At 42.1% G+C, this 19,067-nt stretch overlaps 1 protein-coding gene across 3 annotated transcripts in view; it reads left to right on the top strand.

Moving 5' to 3' along the window:
- The window catches only part of LOC144773424 (N-acetylated-alpha-linked acidic dipeptidase 2-like), a 776,499-nt gene that overhangs the window by 512,678 nt on the left and 244,754 nt on the right, over nt 1-19,067 (top strand). For all 3 annotated transcript variants that reach the window (XM_078658418.1, XM_078658416.1, XM_078658417.1), the window contains exon 10: nt 10,607-10,705. In XM_078658418.1, coding sequence (XP_078514544.1) covers nt 10,607-10,705 — 99 coding nt within the window. The remainder of the gene's footprint in view (nt 1-10,606; nt 10,706-19,067) is intronic.

Here is a 19,067-nt window from a genome sequence, read left to right as displayed (position 1 = left end):
TAGTACTGCTGAGGCAGACCTTTCATGTAAATTCAGTGTTGGAGTGAAGCAGCTCACACTCTTTTCCCTGCACGCACCACCAATTGCTGGGGCCTCCAAGGCATGTATGTGGCCGTCCACAAGGGCCTCCAGGCCAGCTCACTATATGCAGCTGCTCTCCCCTGGCTCACGTTGCCATCGCAGGAGGGTTTGGTCTTCGGGCATGTGTACTTCCGCACTGCACTACAAGGCCTCTAGTCAGAGCACAGGAGCGCCTCAAGCCTGCTGTGCCAAAGTTCATGATGGCGTTGCCAGGGAAGCTAGTTTTCCCCCTTCTGCCACAGTCGATGGCCCATGCATGGCATGACCGCGAGCCCTTACAGACCTGCAGTTAGAGCTCTCCCGGGAGGTCCCTAAGCACCACAGTATGCACGCGGCCGCCAGAGCTCTACAGGCTGCTATTCGCCTGGGTGGCCAACTGAGGCCCAGGACTCATTAAAGGGCCAACAGATTGGTCTGGTTTCCCAATTGCGATCAGCAGCACAGTCCCCACAACCTCAGGGCAAAAAAAACTCCATTCAGTGCAGGATGCTTCAGGTTAAGCGGTGGAAAGACGGAACTCCCTAAAGGCGCATTCTGTCAGCCATCTTGCTGGCCGTGCCTCGACTAATCTTGCTAAATCACCAATAGATTCTACAAAAGGAAATCCTGAGGCTACAATATCACAGAAGAATTGATCAAAAGTAAAGTCTCATCACTTAAACATTATGGGCCGTATTACAAAATGTGCCCCGTACATGCCGATAGAAATCGATGCAGAAGGGCCCGCAGATGCTTGTGCAGCCCCTTCTATAATACTAATAGTGCTACCGCACATAAAGTGCCAGCTATATCTTCATGTGGCATTTCCTCATTTGCATGGGGGCATGTCCCATGCAAATCAGCAAATCCTTTTGCCTCTACTCCTGCGTCATATTACTGACTTTGGTGCAGAGGCAAATAAGCTGTCAGGAGGCACACTGTCAGTGTGCTCCCTGATGGTAGCCCTCTGGAGAGGGGGGGTAGGAGGTTCCATGGAACCCCCAGACATCCCCTTGCAGGTGGATGCAGTCACTGACTGCACCGGCCTGCAAGGGGATCTCTAATCCCCTTCAAAAGTGCAGGCGGTTTGCCGCCTGCACTGTGAAACGCGGAGCGGCTGTAAATCACCTCCTCCGTTTTTCAATTAAATGTGCTGACCCCAGAGTAGCATGAGTTTGCTGCTGCTCTAGGTGCAGCACATTCTCCATAATAGGGCATATTTTCAGTGTTCTTTTTTTTGTTTAAGACATTTGTATTAGGTTTTAGCAAATATGATACAAAGCCATACAATGATAGGAGTAAACATAATAAGATAAAACATGAGACATAAAATGAATGTAAAATAAAGGGTTAAACCATGGGAAGAGGAAAGAGAAAGAAAAGAAAAGATTAAGAAGAGAAGAGAAAAAGGCAAGGGAGAGAAGGGATAGGAGCAAAAGAAGAAGAGAAAAGTAAACCAAGAGTCAGGAGAATATATGCAAGGAAGGAATGGATCAGGCAATCAGCTGGGAGGATTAGACGAGATATAAGTAACAAAGGGGAGCCATAGGAGATCAGATTTAATTTTTAAAGAGACAGAAGAAGAGGAGGCGACAGCAATCCTATGCTCGTCACAGATGAAGTTTCACCAAGTAGTTACAGATAATTTGGAGTTATCTTTCCAACAAGATAAAATCACTTTAAACGCAATAGCCATGAAAAGATCAAGTAATCTAGCTTTAGATGTGACAATATCTATATCATCTGATACAGAACCTAAAAACACATTTAATAATGTTAACGAAGAACATTGAAACATTCGCATGCATATATTCCAAACAGAATTCCAAAAGGCTAAAACAGATGGACACTCGTGTAATTGATGTTTAAGGGTACCTGTTTCTGAAGAACAAGACCAACATAGTGAAGAAGATAATGGCGAAAACTTAGAAATACTTACAGGTGTGATAACAACTCTATGATAAATAAAAAACAGTGATTGAGTAATGCGTGCAGCAATAGAAACTTTAAATAATTTGGACCATAAACGATCCCAAACATCAACTGATAAAGAAACATTCAAATCAGATTCCCAAGCAATCTCAGTAGACGATTTGGGTCGGTCAATAACATTAGATAACAACATTTTATATACAAGGGCAGCTTTAGGTTGATGCAGAGAGAACAAAGGATAAAGTGGAGTTGAGGGAGAGAAAGAGGGTAGAGTATCAGGTGCGGAAAGAGTTAATAAGTGAGATTGTATAGCGGTAGTTATGTTGGTATACTCAGTCAGACAATAATTGGGTAATTGATATACAGTTTGCAATTCATGAAAAGGAAGAATAGAGTTATTAAAAAAAAATTGATCGACAAATGAAATACCCTTTTCTTTCCAATACTTGTAATAGACGGACTTGCCCTTATACTTAAGAAACTTATTGTTCCACACAATGGATGCCAAAAAACATCGAAGAGGAGATAAATCCTTAGAGAATGTGTCATGCAACCGTGTTTGAGAGTATTTTAGAACCGGGTGTTTGGCCAAAAAAGAACAGTTAGACATAAAAACAGTGTGTTGAAACGAGAAGTCCTTTAACAGTGAACGTTCAAAAGCAACCCATCTAGGTAGTGGGGAGTCTAAAAAATCATATGCTAAAGAGAAGGATTGTTTAATCAGGAAAGCAGAGTGGTAAGTTTTAAAGTTGGGAAAACGGACACCGCCTTCATTCTTAGGACGGATGAGTTTTTGTAGGGCGATGCGAGGGTGTTTATTATTCCATAAAAATTTAGAACAAATAGAATTTAAGCGAACAAAATATGAATTAGGTTTTTTTATAGGAAGCATAGAAACTGTGTAAAGTATATGTGGCGTGATCATCATTTTCATAGTATCAAGTCTACCCCATCAGGATAGGAAAAAGGGAGACCAAATTTGGAGTAGGGATTGGATTTTCTTGATCAGGGATGCAAAAGTAAATTTGAGTGTGTCAACAAGGGATGAAGAAAACCAAATGCCAAGGTATTTGATTTTGGAAGGACACCATGCAAAGTCAGTACAATTAAACATATGTTGATAACATGTGGAATTTAAGGGTAAAACTTCTGTTTTAGATAAGTTAAGTTTGTAACCTGAAATGGAAGAATGTAAACGAACTTCTTCCATAAAAGGAGGGAGAGACGTGACCGGGTTGGCCATATAAACCAATATGTCATCAGCATATGCAGATATTTTTGTTTCAATAGAGGTGAATTTAAAACCATTAACATTAGAGTTATTTTGAATTCGTTCCAAAAAAGGTTGAACAATGACTGGGAAATAGGACAACCTTGTCTTGTACCCCTAGACAATGAAAAAACCTAGAAAATTGGCTATTGACAAAAATACAGGCACGAGGAGAGGAATAAAGGAGTTTGACCAAGGAAATAAAGGATGGACCAAAACCAAACCATTGCATGGTACGGAACATAAATTGTCAATTGATGCGATCGAAGGCTTTCTCCTCATCCAAAGACAAGGCCGCTAGCGGGGCTTTAAAATTTTTACTGTGGGAGATAATGTTAGAAAACATATGAGCATTATCCGCGGCCAGTCTGACTTTTACAAAGCCAACCTGGTCAGTATTAATTAAAAGTGGGATGAGGGAATCAAGACGTGAAGTAAGAATTTTAGCAAAAATGTTACAGCCCTAATTAATCAAGGATATCGGGCGATAATTTTTACATTGGCAGTGGTCTTTGTCAGGTTTGGGAATTATGATAATTAGAGCATCCAGGAAAGAAATAAAAGAGTTAAAAAGTTGAAGTAATTTGGGTACAAAGATGGCATGAAATGCATAGTAGAACTCAATTGGCAACCCATCAGGACCTGGTGCCCTTGACTTTTTCAGAGAGTTGATAGCACGAAGAACTTCTTGAAGAGAAATGTCTTTCTCCAACTAGTCAAACTCATCAGGAAGCGACGGCGGAGGGGGGAGACCATCAAAGAAAGATGCTAAGTTCTGTGCAGAAGGGTGTGTGTCATCAGTATAAAGAGTTTGATAGTAGTTATGAAAAACCTCCGCAATGTCCTCATCTGATGAAACCAATTTATTGATAGAATCATTAAAAATAGGACCAACAGTTTTACGTTCAGATTTGATTTTTAGATAATTTGCCAACATTTTACCCGCCTTGTTTTGATCTCCATGATACTTAGATTTGACTTTTAGTAGGGTATACATGCTTCAACTGTAGCGATTTTATTAAGCTCAGTTTTTGCTTTAATTAGGTTCTGAAGGGCAACAGTAGACTTAGAAGAAATATACAAGTGTTCAAGATGCTTAATATTCTTAAGTTGGTCCTCATATTTAGTTCTATTTATTTTCTTCTTTTTAGAAACATAGGAGATAGTGAATGCTCGAAGGGCAGCTTTGAAAGCATCCCAATTATTAGGGATAGAGGTGTCCAATGGGTTGTTGAAAGTGAAAAACTCATTAATAAACACTGTGACATCTTTTACAAAAGCATTATCAGACAATAGGAACGTATTGAATTTCCAACGACTAAATCTAGAGGAGGCAAGGGTAAGGACAAGAACCGCATGGACAGGAGCATGGTCTGAAATAAAAATAGAGCCAATTTCGGATTTTTGAATTGAGGGAAGAAGAGACTTACTGACCAAAATATAGTCAATCCTTGAACGAGTATGGTGTACATTCGAGAAAAAGGTATATTCAAGGGAGTCAGGATTGCAGGTTTTCCACACATCATAAAGGGGACGTGAGGCAATGGCAGATTGGAAAAATGTATGAGATTTATCAGGGTTAAATTTGCTTGAGGAAAGTCTGTCGGAAAACTGATCTAACCACTGGTTAAAGTCACCAACAAATACAATATTTGGACAGTCAATTGAGGAGATAAGGATTTTAATATCATTCCAAAATTTGGGGTCTGGCCGAACCGGTCCATAAATGTTTAATAAAACCAAAGTCTTATTCTGGATCACAACTTTAGCCATTACCCAATGTCCCTCATCATCAGTTTGAGAAGATAAAATTTGGACAGACAACCCTTTATGAAACAAAATAGCAACACCCCCTTTCTTGTTGACAGCAGGAGAAAACACAACTTGACCCACCGATTGTCTTTTTAGCTTAGAAGATTCAACATCTGAACAGTGAGTCTCCTGGAGAAAAACAACTTGTGAATTAAATTTGGATAAATGAGACAGTACCTTTTGACGCTTGACAGGATGTCCAAGACCTCGAACATTCCATGTAACAAAGTTACACATGATGGAAGGTGGGGAGGAGGGAATACACTTGGAGTAGACACACTGCAGGAGGACAACTACAAGAAAGGAAACCGCAAAGAAATACATTACATAAGAAAAAAATACCCAACACGTGAATATTGAAAGGATTAATTGCGCCCAAACATTGTGACCAACGACAAGAAACATGGAAGCCAAGAAAAAAAACAGAGATTGTCCAGGAAGAGGAAAGTAAGAGAGTGCACAGGACAAAAAGGGAAGACAGAAAAGGAGGAAGCAAGCTAGGGAGAAGAGAGAAAAGAACAGGAAAGAAATAGGTAGACAGATCAAGGCAAAAATGCCAGGTTTGAGAAGAAAGAGATAACCAAGACATCGGGAGCGAGGAGACACCAAAGAGGACACGGACCCCAGCGAGCAGCAGAAGAGCAAAGTTGGGTGAAAGAAGGGTGAAAAGACAGAACCTCAAGAAAAGAATTGCATAGAATAGAATTCAAACAGGAGGAAGAAAAGAAAACAAAAAAAATATATCAAGTATTAGTGTCCATGCTAGGAGAAGAAACACTCTGTAGATACTCGTGGAGCCTCTGAGGATCATCAAACGAACGGGTACGGCCATTATGTGTGATCTTGCAAAAACATGGATGAAGGATACCATATTGGATGTTCAACTGTCTCATTTGAGGACGAAGATTCAAAAACTCCTTGCGTCGAGCATTCGTTGCATTCGAAAGGTCTTGTGAAATAAAAATGTTATGCCCAGACCATATAAGACGTCGTTTGAGTCTAGCAGCCTTCAAAACATTCATCAATTCTGTAAACTCGAGGAACAGAAGAATAATACCACGAGGTTTAGTCTCATTGGAGTTGAGACGCCCTAAGCGGTGAGCCCTCTGGACGTTAAGAGGAGGAGACGCCGGTTGAAGATCTAAGAGCTCGTGAAGAAATTTACGTATGAAGGACACCATATCAGACCCCTCCAAATTCTCCGGAACACCATAAATACGTAGGTTATTCCAACGATTACGATTTTCAAGGTCCTCAGTATGCAATTTTAACTTTTGGATTTCTTCTTCCAGTAGAGGAACTTTAGAGGCGACATCTTGAATGTCACTGACGGGTTGTTCTAAGTTTAAAACCTTGCCTTCCATAACAACCCATCTTTCTTCAATTTGCTTGAGTTTTTCATTAGTAGCAGACATAAAGGGTTGGAGACCCCTTACCTCCTCTAATATGGAGTCCAGAACTGGATTTCGGGAAGTACGAATAGGGGAAGGGGGGTCATTTTTAAGACGCTTAGGCTTTGTTCCGGTATGAGAAGACTTCATATTGCTTGCGTCGTGAGCCATAGTAACAACGTAAGAGCACACCAAATTTGGAGGAAGAACGTGTGCTCAATAGAGGCAAAGTGTGAAAAAAATATATATATATAAAAATATTGAGGCAGGAGAATCAAGTCAGGCTCAAAAAGGGTCAGATATGTGTCAAAACAGTAGCGACAAAGAGGCTCTCCCAAGAATGAACATGGTAAGTCACAAAATAAGAGCTCCAAAATAGGATAAAAGCATCGGACACTACAACCTGAGGCAATGTAGGTACATCAACAATGACTAGTTTCTGCAGTATACAGGATAATAAAAATCCTCATGTAATGAAAGCAGTCACATATTTACTAAGTCATTCAAGCAGCTGTGTGTTTTTGCCATTGAGGAGAAAGCGGAGCAATGAAGTAGAAGCACACAGTATGAAGTAATCCTCCGGGACAAGCATTAAAATGGCGGCCGTTGCTTCACCATAATACAAAATTGAGGCAGCTGAGAAGAAATATGCCAGGTCAAAAAACAGGTGAAAAATCGCGACTTATGCCATACCTTAAATTTCATTGAAGAGAGGGAGGCAACGCGACGTAGCTGCTAGCTTATTGATGACAAGCTGTGCTTCAGCGTGAGGAAAAGGACGCGGGCTCAGCAGCCTAAAATGACGGCCGCCCGTGTCCCGAAACTGCAGAAAATCTCCAAAGTCCGAGAAAGCTGCGAAAGCGGCTGGACACCTGTGAATTCTGCCACTAGTAATCGCGGACCATGTTCCGCCGCCAAGGAATCCAATTTGCAGGCTCCTAGATTAATGGAGAGATGTTCATAAGTCGAGGAAAGCCCCGCAGCTCTACGAAGCTCACGGGAGATCCGACATACCTCCTCGGCGCGTAAGCCACACCCCCCGCGCACCTTTTTAAAGGTGCACCCAGCACAAACAATGAAAATACACTTTATGTGTAATGTGGCCCTATATCTCAGTAAAGCTAGTTGGTGTCAGTGAGCCTTTTTCAGATCTAATAACAGATGACTAGGAATTGTATTAGTAGATTGTGCTTAAAAGCCTTCGACTAGTGAAACAGGCCTCTAAGTGGGGCCTGAGAGGCCTGTATGAGAACTACTCAACTGTAATGCTTGCAAGACTTATTATCACTCCCTTTTTTGCTTGCTTGCACATGGTTTATAGAACGGAGGCAGGAACTCCTCTATCCCCTAAGGTTTTAAAAGTTAAGCTGCAGCTCAGCTGTTTGTTGTTCACCATGGGGTGATTCAAAAAAGAGTACAGAAAGTAGTACTACAGGAATACTCTTTTACATACTCTTACATGCCTTTGTAGGTTCTTGGTGTATTGACCTCGAAATGCCCACATCCCTATAAGTAAAACTGCAAAGAGTGTGCACTTCTTTCTATTAGTTCTAATTGTATAGGAATATTCCCATTTAATCCCTTTTAAATGTTTTGCAGCCAATTCACAAAGCCATGCCAGAATATGTCAAAGAGTAGTGCAAGAATTCTATTTTATGTTCTCAAAAATACCTTTGTGAATAGGCTGGTATCTGTTTACAGATCATTTGTGCTGTTGTGAACTATACTAGAGCTGCTGTTGAGAAACAAAATATGTTTCTTAAGACTTGTGCCTTATTACCTTGAAACACAGCAGTGAGGCACGGTACCCTCTTTTCTAGAGATTAGGCCCTTGTGGAAGTTTTTGTGCTGTCTTATTTTACCAGTGAGGCACTGGGGTGTGGATTCGGAGAAAGGGGAAAGGTTGGTTTAGCACCCCAACACCACCAATAAATGTACTTCCTAATAAGTAGTTGGTTTCAGGTGTCTGTTGGATTTCACCAGAATTTTTTACACACACCGACAAAAACACATAGTCTCTCTCCCTCTCTCTAGTTTGAAAGTCCTTAAAAATGTTGGTTATTTTTCAAAATATTGTGTTTTCTCTCACTTTTATACTCCTACCAATCGGCAATCCTCTCACTTTTTACTGCCCCCTAGGCCCCTCTAATGCAACCTGCTTGTCATATAATGTATGTTAACGTGATATGCCAGCGTGATTGTTGGAAAATCTGAAGCTCACACCCCCAATTGTACTGACCAAGCTACGCCCCTGGTTAGGCATTATTAAAAAAAAAAATAACTTTGTCTATGCTAAATCAGGTTTCCCCTATGACCCATGCCCGGTTGCGGTGGTAAAATTGGCCCTAGAACCGATTGCCCGGTCACTCACTTCTCTATTTAATGCAATGTTTGCAGAAGGGCATTTCCCCAAAGCATGGAAATATGCTTAAATTCTGCCACTGTTAAAGAAGCCCAGCCTGGACCCTAAGGTCCCAAATAATTTCCGACCTATCTTACGCCTCCCACTACCATCTAAACAGGTTGAGAAGAGAATGAATGTACAACTGATTGCCTATTTGTGTGATGCCAAAGTTCTGTATCCTGCGCAATATGGGTTTAGAGACGGACATAGTACGGAAACTGCCCTTCTAAAATCTACTGAAGAGATCAGAGTAGCTTTGGACCAGTGAGGGAAGGCCGCTATGATCATGCTTGACCTTTCCGCGGCCTTCGATATGGTCCATCATGGTCTTTTGATGGACCGTTTGCGGGCCTGCAGGATAAAGCATGGACACTCCTGAAGTCCTTCCTCTTGGACAGACTTCAAATAGTGTCTTTAGGTGAATTCTATTCTAAACCTTTCTTGCTGCCCTGTGGAGTTCTGCAGGGGTCGTCTTTAAGCCCTACACTGTTTAATGTACATGTTCCTTTGGTTTTCGCCTCTCCTCCTATGTGGATGACACACCTATTGTGGTGTTGTTACGGCCTGGGCAGGAAATGGCAACAGGAAATCAATTCCATGACTGCATAGAGGTGGAAGGAAGCTGGATGTCCCAAAACTGCTTAAAGCTCAACTCGAGCAAAACCGAGGTCATCTTGTTCGGGAATGATGCCAACTTCTGGACCCCAAGTAGGTGGCTAGATACTATGGGGGCCCTCCTGATACCCACGAGGAAAGTGAAAATTCTAGGAGTGCTATTAGATCACAGGCTTGATTGGGACAATCCAGTCAATGCAGTTGTCTCAGCAACACTCTTAGAACAATGAAGATAACTATGCCTTTTTTGCCGAAGGATAGCCAGCGACAGTGGTTACAGCATTGACTATGTAATGGCTAGACTATTGCAACAGTTTATATCTGAATATGTAGAAGTGGTTGATTCATAAATTACCAGTATTGCAGAATGCAGCCGCTAGATTGTTGACCGGCACATCTAAATTTGCACCAATTTCTAGTGAACTCAAAAGATTTCACTGGTTGCCCGTTAAGAAGCGGGTGTAATTTTAATCCTTGTGCTTGGTCTTTAGGGCCCTACAAGGGACAGGTCCTGATTACCTGAAACAACTATTTCAGTGGTACGTGCCTAAAAGATCAATTCGCTCCCTTGGAGCAAAACTAGTGTTTGCACCACCTAAAAAAAAAAGAAAGGTGGGGAAGAAGTTGTTTTGCTGCTGGTGCGGCAAAGGCTTGGAATAACCTCTCTTTTCATTTGAGGAATGCGGCTGACTTATTGGTTTTTAGGAAGGCCCTAAAACGTGGCTGTTTTGATTGATAAACAGGCTGCAAGTAATGTATCACTGGAGGACAGTAGCTAGTGCCAGGACACCCCAGGGTAACCGTTGCGCTTTACAAATCTCTCTAACATAACATATGTGTCTTTTGGTAATGTTTTTTCTCACATCGTTCAATATCTGATACGGTGAAGAACACAATTTTTTTAATTGAAAACCATGTGTGCTGCATCCAAGCTACATCTTTTGGTTCACTTTAAGTTTGCCAGAACAATGAAAAAACACGTCTGTAACGTGATGGATTTTAAGGTAGGTATTGTAATTTGTTTTTGTAATGTCTGACAGACGTAATGACACAGTGAGCACGCTTTATAAAGATTGCAATAAAATCACGGAAATCATCAAGCATTATACTTTTTTCAAACAGTAACATGGGAGGAGCCCCCCCACCAGACGAGACCTGGAAAGGAAACCTGAATGTTTCATACAACATAGGACCTGGCTTCAGTGGTGGCTTTTCAACAAGGTTAGTGTGACCACTGCTTCCATATACTGTCAATGAAATGTCCTGTGAGGCAGCACTGAGTCTAATACACAATGTTCGTACAGTCTTTCTGTCCTGGAGGTCCTGGAGTGAAAGACGTTGCTGTTGGTAAATGTGTTTTTCGGTTGTTGGCACTAGGTTTGAATTGGGTGTGACAATTGGGGCATCACTGCAGAAGTATGCCATGTTTACAGGCTAGATTTGGAGTTGGCAAGAAGCCTGGAATAAAAAAAAAAAAAAATAAATCCCTCAAACGGAAGAGGCTATAAAAATGTAAAAGTAATACAAATGATGCAAACTAAAGCTGGTGTGTATATATGCTTGGAAAAAATACATAAAAATGATCCATCGCAAAATTAAATATGAAAAGAACATGAAATGAAAGCAGCGACCTGGGCGGACCCATTTCCCGATGCTGTTTGATGTTGTGTGTGCACTATATACATTTAGTTTACTTTTTTGGAGCACAAGACAGTGACAGGACTGCCTAAACTGTCTTTAGGCCAGATCTAAATATATGATGTTGATCCTCTGCTGATATCCCATATTCATTCTTCATTTGCATAATAAACAATATTTTGCTTTCTTACACGTTCCTATTTTTTGAGATGCAAACGAAGTTTTGTCTGCGTAACGTGAGAGTGACAAATTGTACACGAGGCAGTGTGACTCACAGCCAGATGAACACAAGATTGATGGTAATATAATGTGGCTGAGCGACCAATGGGCTCCTGGTACAGCGCACGTGGCATTGTTGTACAGAGCACACTGTGCAACGTTGGTAGTAATTCTGTCCTGTGAAGGATGTTGCAGTATTCGGCCATCCTTGGCAATGTTCTAAGCGGCTGCACCTTTCTCCTACCGACCGTGGACAAACCTTCCCACAGGACGGAGTTCTATACCCATTCATGTTGCCCAGACAGCAAACCTATTGTTCAGATCAGTTGTTCGCGCGCCAACCTTCAGTAGAGTGTGTGTGCATCAATCACCCAGTAACTCTGTTATCTTACAATGTATTTTATAGACTCATGACGGCCTTGGGCACGGAGCGTAGGTAGGGGGCCCCGGAAGAGGGGGGGTCCGGGTGTTTGAAAGTGGAACAGAGCCGGAGGCCGCCAAATCCCTGCCACGCAAATATGTATCCATCCTCAAAGGATTATTATATTAAGGATATATGTTGGCGTGGCGGCCCCTGGGGTTTGGCGGCCCTGTGCAGGTGCACAGCTTGCACATGCCTAAGGCCGCCTATGGTATAGTTATCAAGCTCTTTAAGTAAATTTGATGTGATTTCCTTACTGTGTTCGGTGTGGTAATCGGTGACATTATTTTAAGCAGTATCATCAGACGCTGTTGCAGAACGGTAAACGGCAGTTAAAACCCAGGTATTGCCATGCAGTGCCTTTACCACGCGTCCTTTACCACACAGCCCCTTTACCATGCATGCCTATACCATGAATATACCTTAACCATGCATGCCTTTACCTTGCAAGGTAAGTATATTTACGGCAAGCGTCTATATGAGAGAGAGAGAGAGTGAGAGAGAGAGAGAGCGTGTGTGTGTGTGTGTTTGTATGTGTGTGTGTGTTTTATTGTTTAGGGTGGGCAAGGGTATAGGGTGTTAAGGGTATTTTGTGGGTTTAGGGGTGGGCAAGGGTATAGGGGGGTAAGGGTATTTTTTAGGGTTCAGGAGTGGGTAAGTGTATAGGTGGCAAGGTTAAAAATGGGGGTGGATAAAATAAATAATAAAGGGAGGGTTGAGCGGTCTCCCTAATAAAGAAACAAAGCTAAATGCATGATAATGTAGAAAAGGGGAGATGGGTGTTCTCCCCCCTAAAAAAAATTGAGTTGAATAGCACTAATTTAAAATTGCTAATATACATTTTAATTAATTTTTAAATTGGGATTTTTGTATATATTTAAGTATGTAAGGATTTAACTCTCCTTTAATAGACATACCTTGCGTTGTAAATGATGCGTTGTAAAGGCATGCGTGGTAATGCATGCTTTGTGCACTAATCAAATGCTCCGCCAATATCTCTGTTTTCAACCCGGTAAGGTAGTACAGAGAATAATCATCACCTCGATAAATTGTATGCCACAGGAAAAAGCCATTTCCATCACTGAAGCAGTGCGGCTGGGTGTCCCAACCAGAACAGTGGCTAGGACACTCTAGCAATCTAGGTACCTCAAGTCGCAGACTAGACATTTTTTAGATTGTTATTGTTTGGACTTGTCTGTTCCAGGCCTTTGTTTAAACTGATCTCAGGAGAATATTGCTATAGTCCATACTGGCGCCGACTCTTGGAAGAGGTTTACATTTTGGTGGCTTCACTTCCTGGATTCCTCATAGCATGTATAGCTGTCTCACCCCTCCTTAACAGATTGCATATCCAAGGCGAATTACAAGATCTCTTCCTTGGCTTTAAAAACTACAGTGTTTTTCGCGAGCTGAAGTTTTGGTTCAGGTTAAACTTAAATTTCTGAATACTGCAGCTCACGTACAATACCTAAACATAGGCCTTAGGACCACAAGAGTGTGTTTTGCTATCTGCATAGCCTCCTTTACGAGTGGAAAAAGTCCTTTGACTCTCAATGTGGATTCTTATGACTCATAATAAATATCATGTATGTGGGGATATGGAAGGGGCACTCCCACCTCACTTAAATTTACAGTGTTGAGTCGACATGTTGGCAAATGCGCACGAGGGTTGACGATTTGCTGTCCCGCACAGACCTTGATCTGTGCATTTGCAGACATTCAAAGATGGTCGCGAAAAGTAACTTGACTCCTTAATTTTCAAGAGGCATGAGGATTTGTGATCGTCAACTAATATACATTTTTCTATGCAGCGGATTAGTACATTAGCCGCATCACAAATGCAGCGAAGTTTACAAAAAGTCGGGCCCTTTACAGGCGTTGGTGTCATGGCAAGGACGTGCCTCTCGGCGCTGAGTCATCTGACACCAAGGAATGAACAAGTTTCATTTTGGTCGTTGCCCACATGACCAATCACACTTTATAAATCCAAATATTATAAAAATAGACTGGAACACTCTGACTCATGTGTTAGAATAACATTTCTAAAGAAAGGGAAAACTGTGCAGGTCGGGTACAAATCCCAGCTTTCTGGAAAAAGTGTGCCAGTGATGATAAATCTATCCCGGGCGAGGAAGGTTAAATATATGGAAAATTACAGATGTGGGCGGGTGTAACCAACACAGTGACCACAGCCAAAGAAGAAACAATAATAACACATAATTATCCCAGCATAGCAAACTAAATTAGTTACACGTGCATCACATCTCCATTACATGAAGCATTTCTCATATTTCCGAACTTTCGGGACCTAAAATGATTCTTTAAAATACTAGACACTGACTACAGGATACTTTTAAAATGAAATATAACTTTTACTTGAATACCCTACTAAGCAAATCCTCATTGTTGGGGTAATTGCTACTTAGGTAAATAACTAACTTATGCTGTATATCAGTGCTGGCTAGTAGTTTTGGCTAGGAGGGGGACGGACGTGCCACACACGCACACATATGCACTCACTCACACCCATGCATTCACAAATGCCTGCACAAACGCGCACATAGCCATTCCCAACACTACAAATTCATACATTTATACATACACACATGCACGCACCAAACATTCAAAAACATAAAACTTACATGCCCTGCAGCTCTCAGAGAGGAAAGCCTTGGGGGTCCCAGGCTGGTTGGGACGGCTGCCTAATCTCATTGGCTGACCTTAGGGCAGCCATTGAGGGGAGGCAGCAGTCCCTCAGTCATCACAGAGTGGGATGGGGTCAGGCAGACTTGTTGACCCCAGCCCACTCTGTAACGAGGTGTCACTGATTGACCCTCTGCCCTAGGCACTCCAGGGTTTAAAACTGAAGCACCCAGGTCTGAGGCAATCAGTGACACTCGCCCTTGTCACTAGGGGGAGGGACCTTGAGGCACTTTTGCCCGGCTGGGGTGGTCACGCCCACACTGCTGTGAAATCCTCAGCATGGCAAAGTATGGACTCGATGGAATTCCAGGTTGGAACATGGTGTTGGCCAGATGTTTCCCCCACACTGTGTCTTTCTTCAGGAGTTCTTTGTTTATTGTGCACTGAACTTTACATTTGGCCTTAGCTTCAAGCGTGGGCCCCTTTCTTAAAGTTTAGGGTCAGACTTCTTCATTGGCTGTCTATTAAGCAGCGTGTTCTCTTCAAATCCCATTCTCTTGTCCATCGTGCTCTGCGTCAAGCCATTCCTGGCTATCTGGCAGACAGATTTCTCATTTGCTGACCTGCTTGTGGTCTGCAGTTGGCATCAGCTGCCTTGGTGGCAGTGCTCCGATTTAAGTACTCTGAGACTTAGCTGGCAAGGCCTTGAACACTCCCTTTGAATCTCCGACTCCTTCTTTCATAGGAATCTTTCCATAGGAAGCTGAAAACGTGTCTCTTTTTGTCTACCGTCAAAGGAACTCACTTCTCTAGTTTGATTTTAAGACTTGCTGCTAGCCCTAGTGCCGGGACACTCAAGGAGTAGCTGTGCACTTAATAAAACCCTGCATTCATGCAGCCTGTAACCCGTTTGATATTTTTAGCCAGGCCTGCCAGCAGGGCCAAGACTTGAGTTCTGGTTCGCTCCACTCAGTGCTTTCGTTGAAGGAGTAGTGGAACTTTGTGGAGCAATGAAAAGGGGGGACCCAGGGGGAGCAGGGCGTGAGCCGGTCTCCCCCTGGGTTATTTCGCTCAATGGGAGCGGCCACCAAGTTTCGCAGGCAGGGGATTAGGGCAGCAGGCGTGCGGGGGGGGGGGGGGAGTTTATTTAGCGGAGCTGGCGGGGCGGGAAAATCACTGTACCCTCGGGAGGCGGGGGAGAGGAAGCAAGTTTGTCCCACCCACCCTTCCCCTTTTTTCATCTGTTACAATTTTGTCCAGTGTCATAATTTTCCAGAGCCTTGGCTACTGCCAGAGGTTCCATACTTTTCATGCCATGATAAGACAGGTTTTCTTTTAGCCATTTTGGTAGGCGGAATTTTTTCTGGGGGGTGTGGGCAGCCTTGAGCGGGTTTGTCCATCCTCCAAGGGGGGAGGTGGGGTACACAGTCACGTGGGAAAGGAAATGAGAATGAGGGGGATTTCTCAACAGGAATCAGTTCTTCTGGGTTTGTTGGAGGTCAACATTTGGGGGGTTATGTTTTGTAGATAGGTTAAGATAAGCTTGGGGATTTGCTTAATCATGTAATGGCAAAATGTGTTTTGAAAAAAATATACATGGCACCTGTCCTAATAAAGTGGCCTTTATTGCTAAACTAAGAAGTTGTGGTTCGTGAGTTATTGTGCGATTAGTAATTGTTTTCTCGTACAACAGTCTTTATATGTGGGCTAATGAGAAGTCTTAAAAAAACAATTGAGCTACTGGTGACTTATATTTTAGGCTGTTATGTTATCTGTTTTTGTAGACTGTTGGAACTATGCATTCAAAAGGACAACTCCTTAGGAATAGACTATGGAGGTGTTTTAAATGAGGCCGCGAGATCAGAACAAATTGATGGTGTAGTTGCCGTGGCTCAAGAAACCTTCCCTATAAATATTGAATTTTCACTGATAGAAGTACAAACGGCTATTAATAATAGTGCCACAGGGAAAGCGCTAGGACCGGATGGGGTGCCGGTAGATATATATAAATCCAGCACAGAATTATGGGCCCCACTTTTAACCAATGTCTTAAACAGCTGTAACAAATATGGGTTTGTTCCTACATGGCAAGAGGCCATTGTGGTTCCCATTTTTAAGAAAGATGACCGCAGTGAGCCAAAATGTTACCGACCAATTTCCCTATTGGATTCACTTATGAAGGTTGCTTGGAGGGTTATACTTAATAGATTGCAACTTTGGGTGGAAGATAAAGGCACATTTTCACAGTTTCAGTATGGGTTTAGGGCAGGACTTCGCACTACGGATCAAGGCCTGAATTTAGCATTGATAATAGCCAAGTACGTAGCGGCTAAAAAGGAAAAATTATTTGTAACTTTTGTAGACCTAAGTTCGGCCTTTGCCTGTTTGAATCATGACAAACTCTAGACCATATTACTGCAAATGGGTGTAGAACCGAATCTGCTAATTTAAAAAAAAGGAATTATATCGGGGGGCTGGGGCCAGGGTACGGTTTGGGAACAAGGGCGCGTGCACCTCTAAATTTGATATAAAAAAGGGAGTGAGACAAGGATGCCTACTTGCACCATTCCTGTTTAATTTATATATAAACAGTGTAGCCTTTCATCTCGCTGATGATCAGCAGGATTATCCCAAAATTAGGAACACCTCAGTCCCCATTTTTATTATATGCAGACAATGCAGTAATTATGGCACGGACCCAAGTCGGCCTCCAAAGATCACTCACTAAATTTTCCAAGTACATGAGTGATAGAGGTCTGAAAATAAATATAAGCAAGGCTTTCACTATGTGTTGCACTACGAAGAGGACTCCTACATGTAAAATCTTCCTCTCAGACACAAAAATAGACACAACTGACACATTTTCTTACCTGGGTATTAACTTTGACAAAAGGTGGACCTGGTCTTCAGCAGCCCGGGCTAGAAAATTGGCTTTTTCACGAGCAATCGGGGCTGTCAGAAATTTTGCTAATAAGCTGGGGGGTCGTCCAGTCCCAGTACTACTGGACATATACAAATCTAAATGTGTGTCCACGGCGAGATACGGTGCAGGGATATGGGGGATAAAGGAAACTCACAATACACAGCTTTGTGAGAATGCATTCCTCCGCTACTTATTAGCTGTCCCGGAGTCCACCTCTACTTATGTGTGCCATCAAGAACTAGGTCTACATTATATCTCAGACCTTATTAAAGTTAATTCCATTTTATTATGGCACAAGGTGTGGTCAACTGATGAGACCGGTCTGAACAGAGATGTAATCGCGGACTGTCTTAATCTAGAGGGGGTCTCAAGGATCCCCTGGATTATGTATGTAAAGAGTTTTCTAATTGACATTGAACATACGGAATATTTTGACTCCCCGAATTGCTTAGCGACCGTTTCAAGGAAGAAGTTGAAAGAAACCTGCTTGCACTTCTTAGAGCATAAACGATGGATGGCAGAGAAATGTAAGACCTCAGTCATGGAGAACCATTTGATTCTCCAAGGACAGGGTATTCAGCCATACTTGACTCAGGTGCAAAGTTGTTACTCTCGCATGCTGCTCACACGATTCAGGGGGGGACATTTTTTAGATTGGTCATGTTTCCCGAATTAAATTGCTGGTCTAAAAACTTGACATTATGTCCCTGTGATGATGTTTCTGTTCAATCCATGTTACACTGCACACTTTTTTGCAAATTCTATACCCTGCCAAGGAAAAGATTTTTAATTCCAGTGTTAAGAAAGTGGGGTTTGAGACAATGTAGGACAGCACTCATGAGATTGCAAATGCTGGAAGATGAACTGACTATGTACCTTGTGTCATCATTTTTAAAAACTATAATTAAATCTAGGACCTCAATGAATTGACTTAATATAAACTCCCAAATCACTGTAACTCTTCCTTTTAAATGTATTTTATCCTCAATTTTTTATTATACTCACATGAATTAAGATGTAAATATGTATTTACTGTTTTTATTGTGCTTTTATGGTTTTTATAATCAAAATCGAATAAAGCTGTTTTTGACCTTGACTTTTTCGACTATGGAGGAAAATGAGAACCTAATCTGAGCTGGCTGGACCCAATTCAAAAGCAGGGTCTTAAGTTTCCTGCAAAAAAACTTGAGTTGGGGAAGTGCATGTAGATCCAATGGAAGGTAATTTAAGGCCTTTTCAGTAGCCTCAGAAAAAGCACGGTGTTGTAAAACTTTAAGCATTTGTCTCAGGGATTTGAAGCAACCATTGTTTGTCCCTTCACATAGTATGTTGTGGCCTATAAAGAGAAAATGTGGGCTTGTGTCTAGGCCCACACAGTATGGACCATGTTGATGTTTCTTTCCCAGCAGATGAATGTCAGTTTTTTTAGCCATTAATACCTTGAAAATTAGTCCTTATCAAGTGCTCATAGTGGTTTCAAATTCTTTGGTTTTAGCATAGTTGGCTGATTCTTTGTCCACCCAGAGATGGATGTGCATGTCATCAAGCTGGTGCTGTTTAATTAGTTGAGCCCATGAACATAGAGACAGTTTAGCAGTACATAGACCAGGGAAATCTGACTGCTGACTGCCTATACTCTGCCACAAACTAAGCACCACCCTAATCGCCTTTTTCATAAATCCCTGTCAGTGCACGCTCAAAGAGCTAGATGTGTGGGGAATTATTCATTTCTTCTTCCT

This window comes from Lissotriton helveticus, chromosome 8 (assembly GCF_964261635.1).
Source record: "Lissotriton helveticus chromosome 8, aLisHel1.1, whole genome shotgun sequence".
NCBI classification, from domain to species: domain Eukaryota; kingdom Metazoa; phylum Chordata; class Amphibia; order Caudata; family Salamandridae; genus Lissotriton; species Lissotriton helveticus.
Note: the sequence above shows the minus strand (reverse complement) of the source record. Positions and strands in the feature narration are given on the sequence as shown.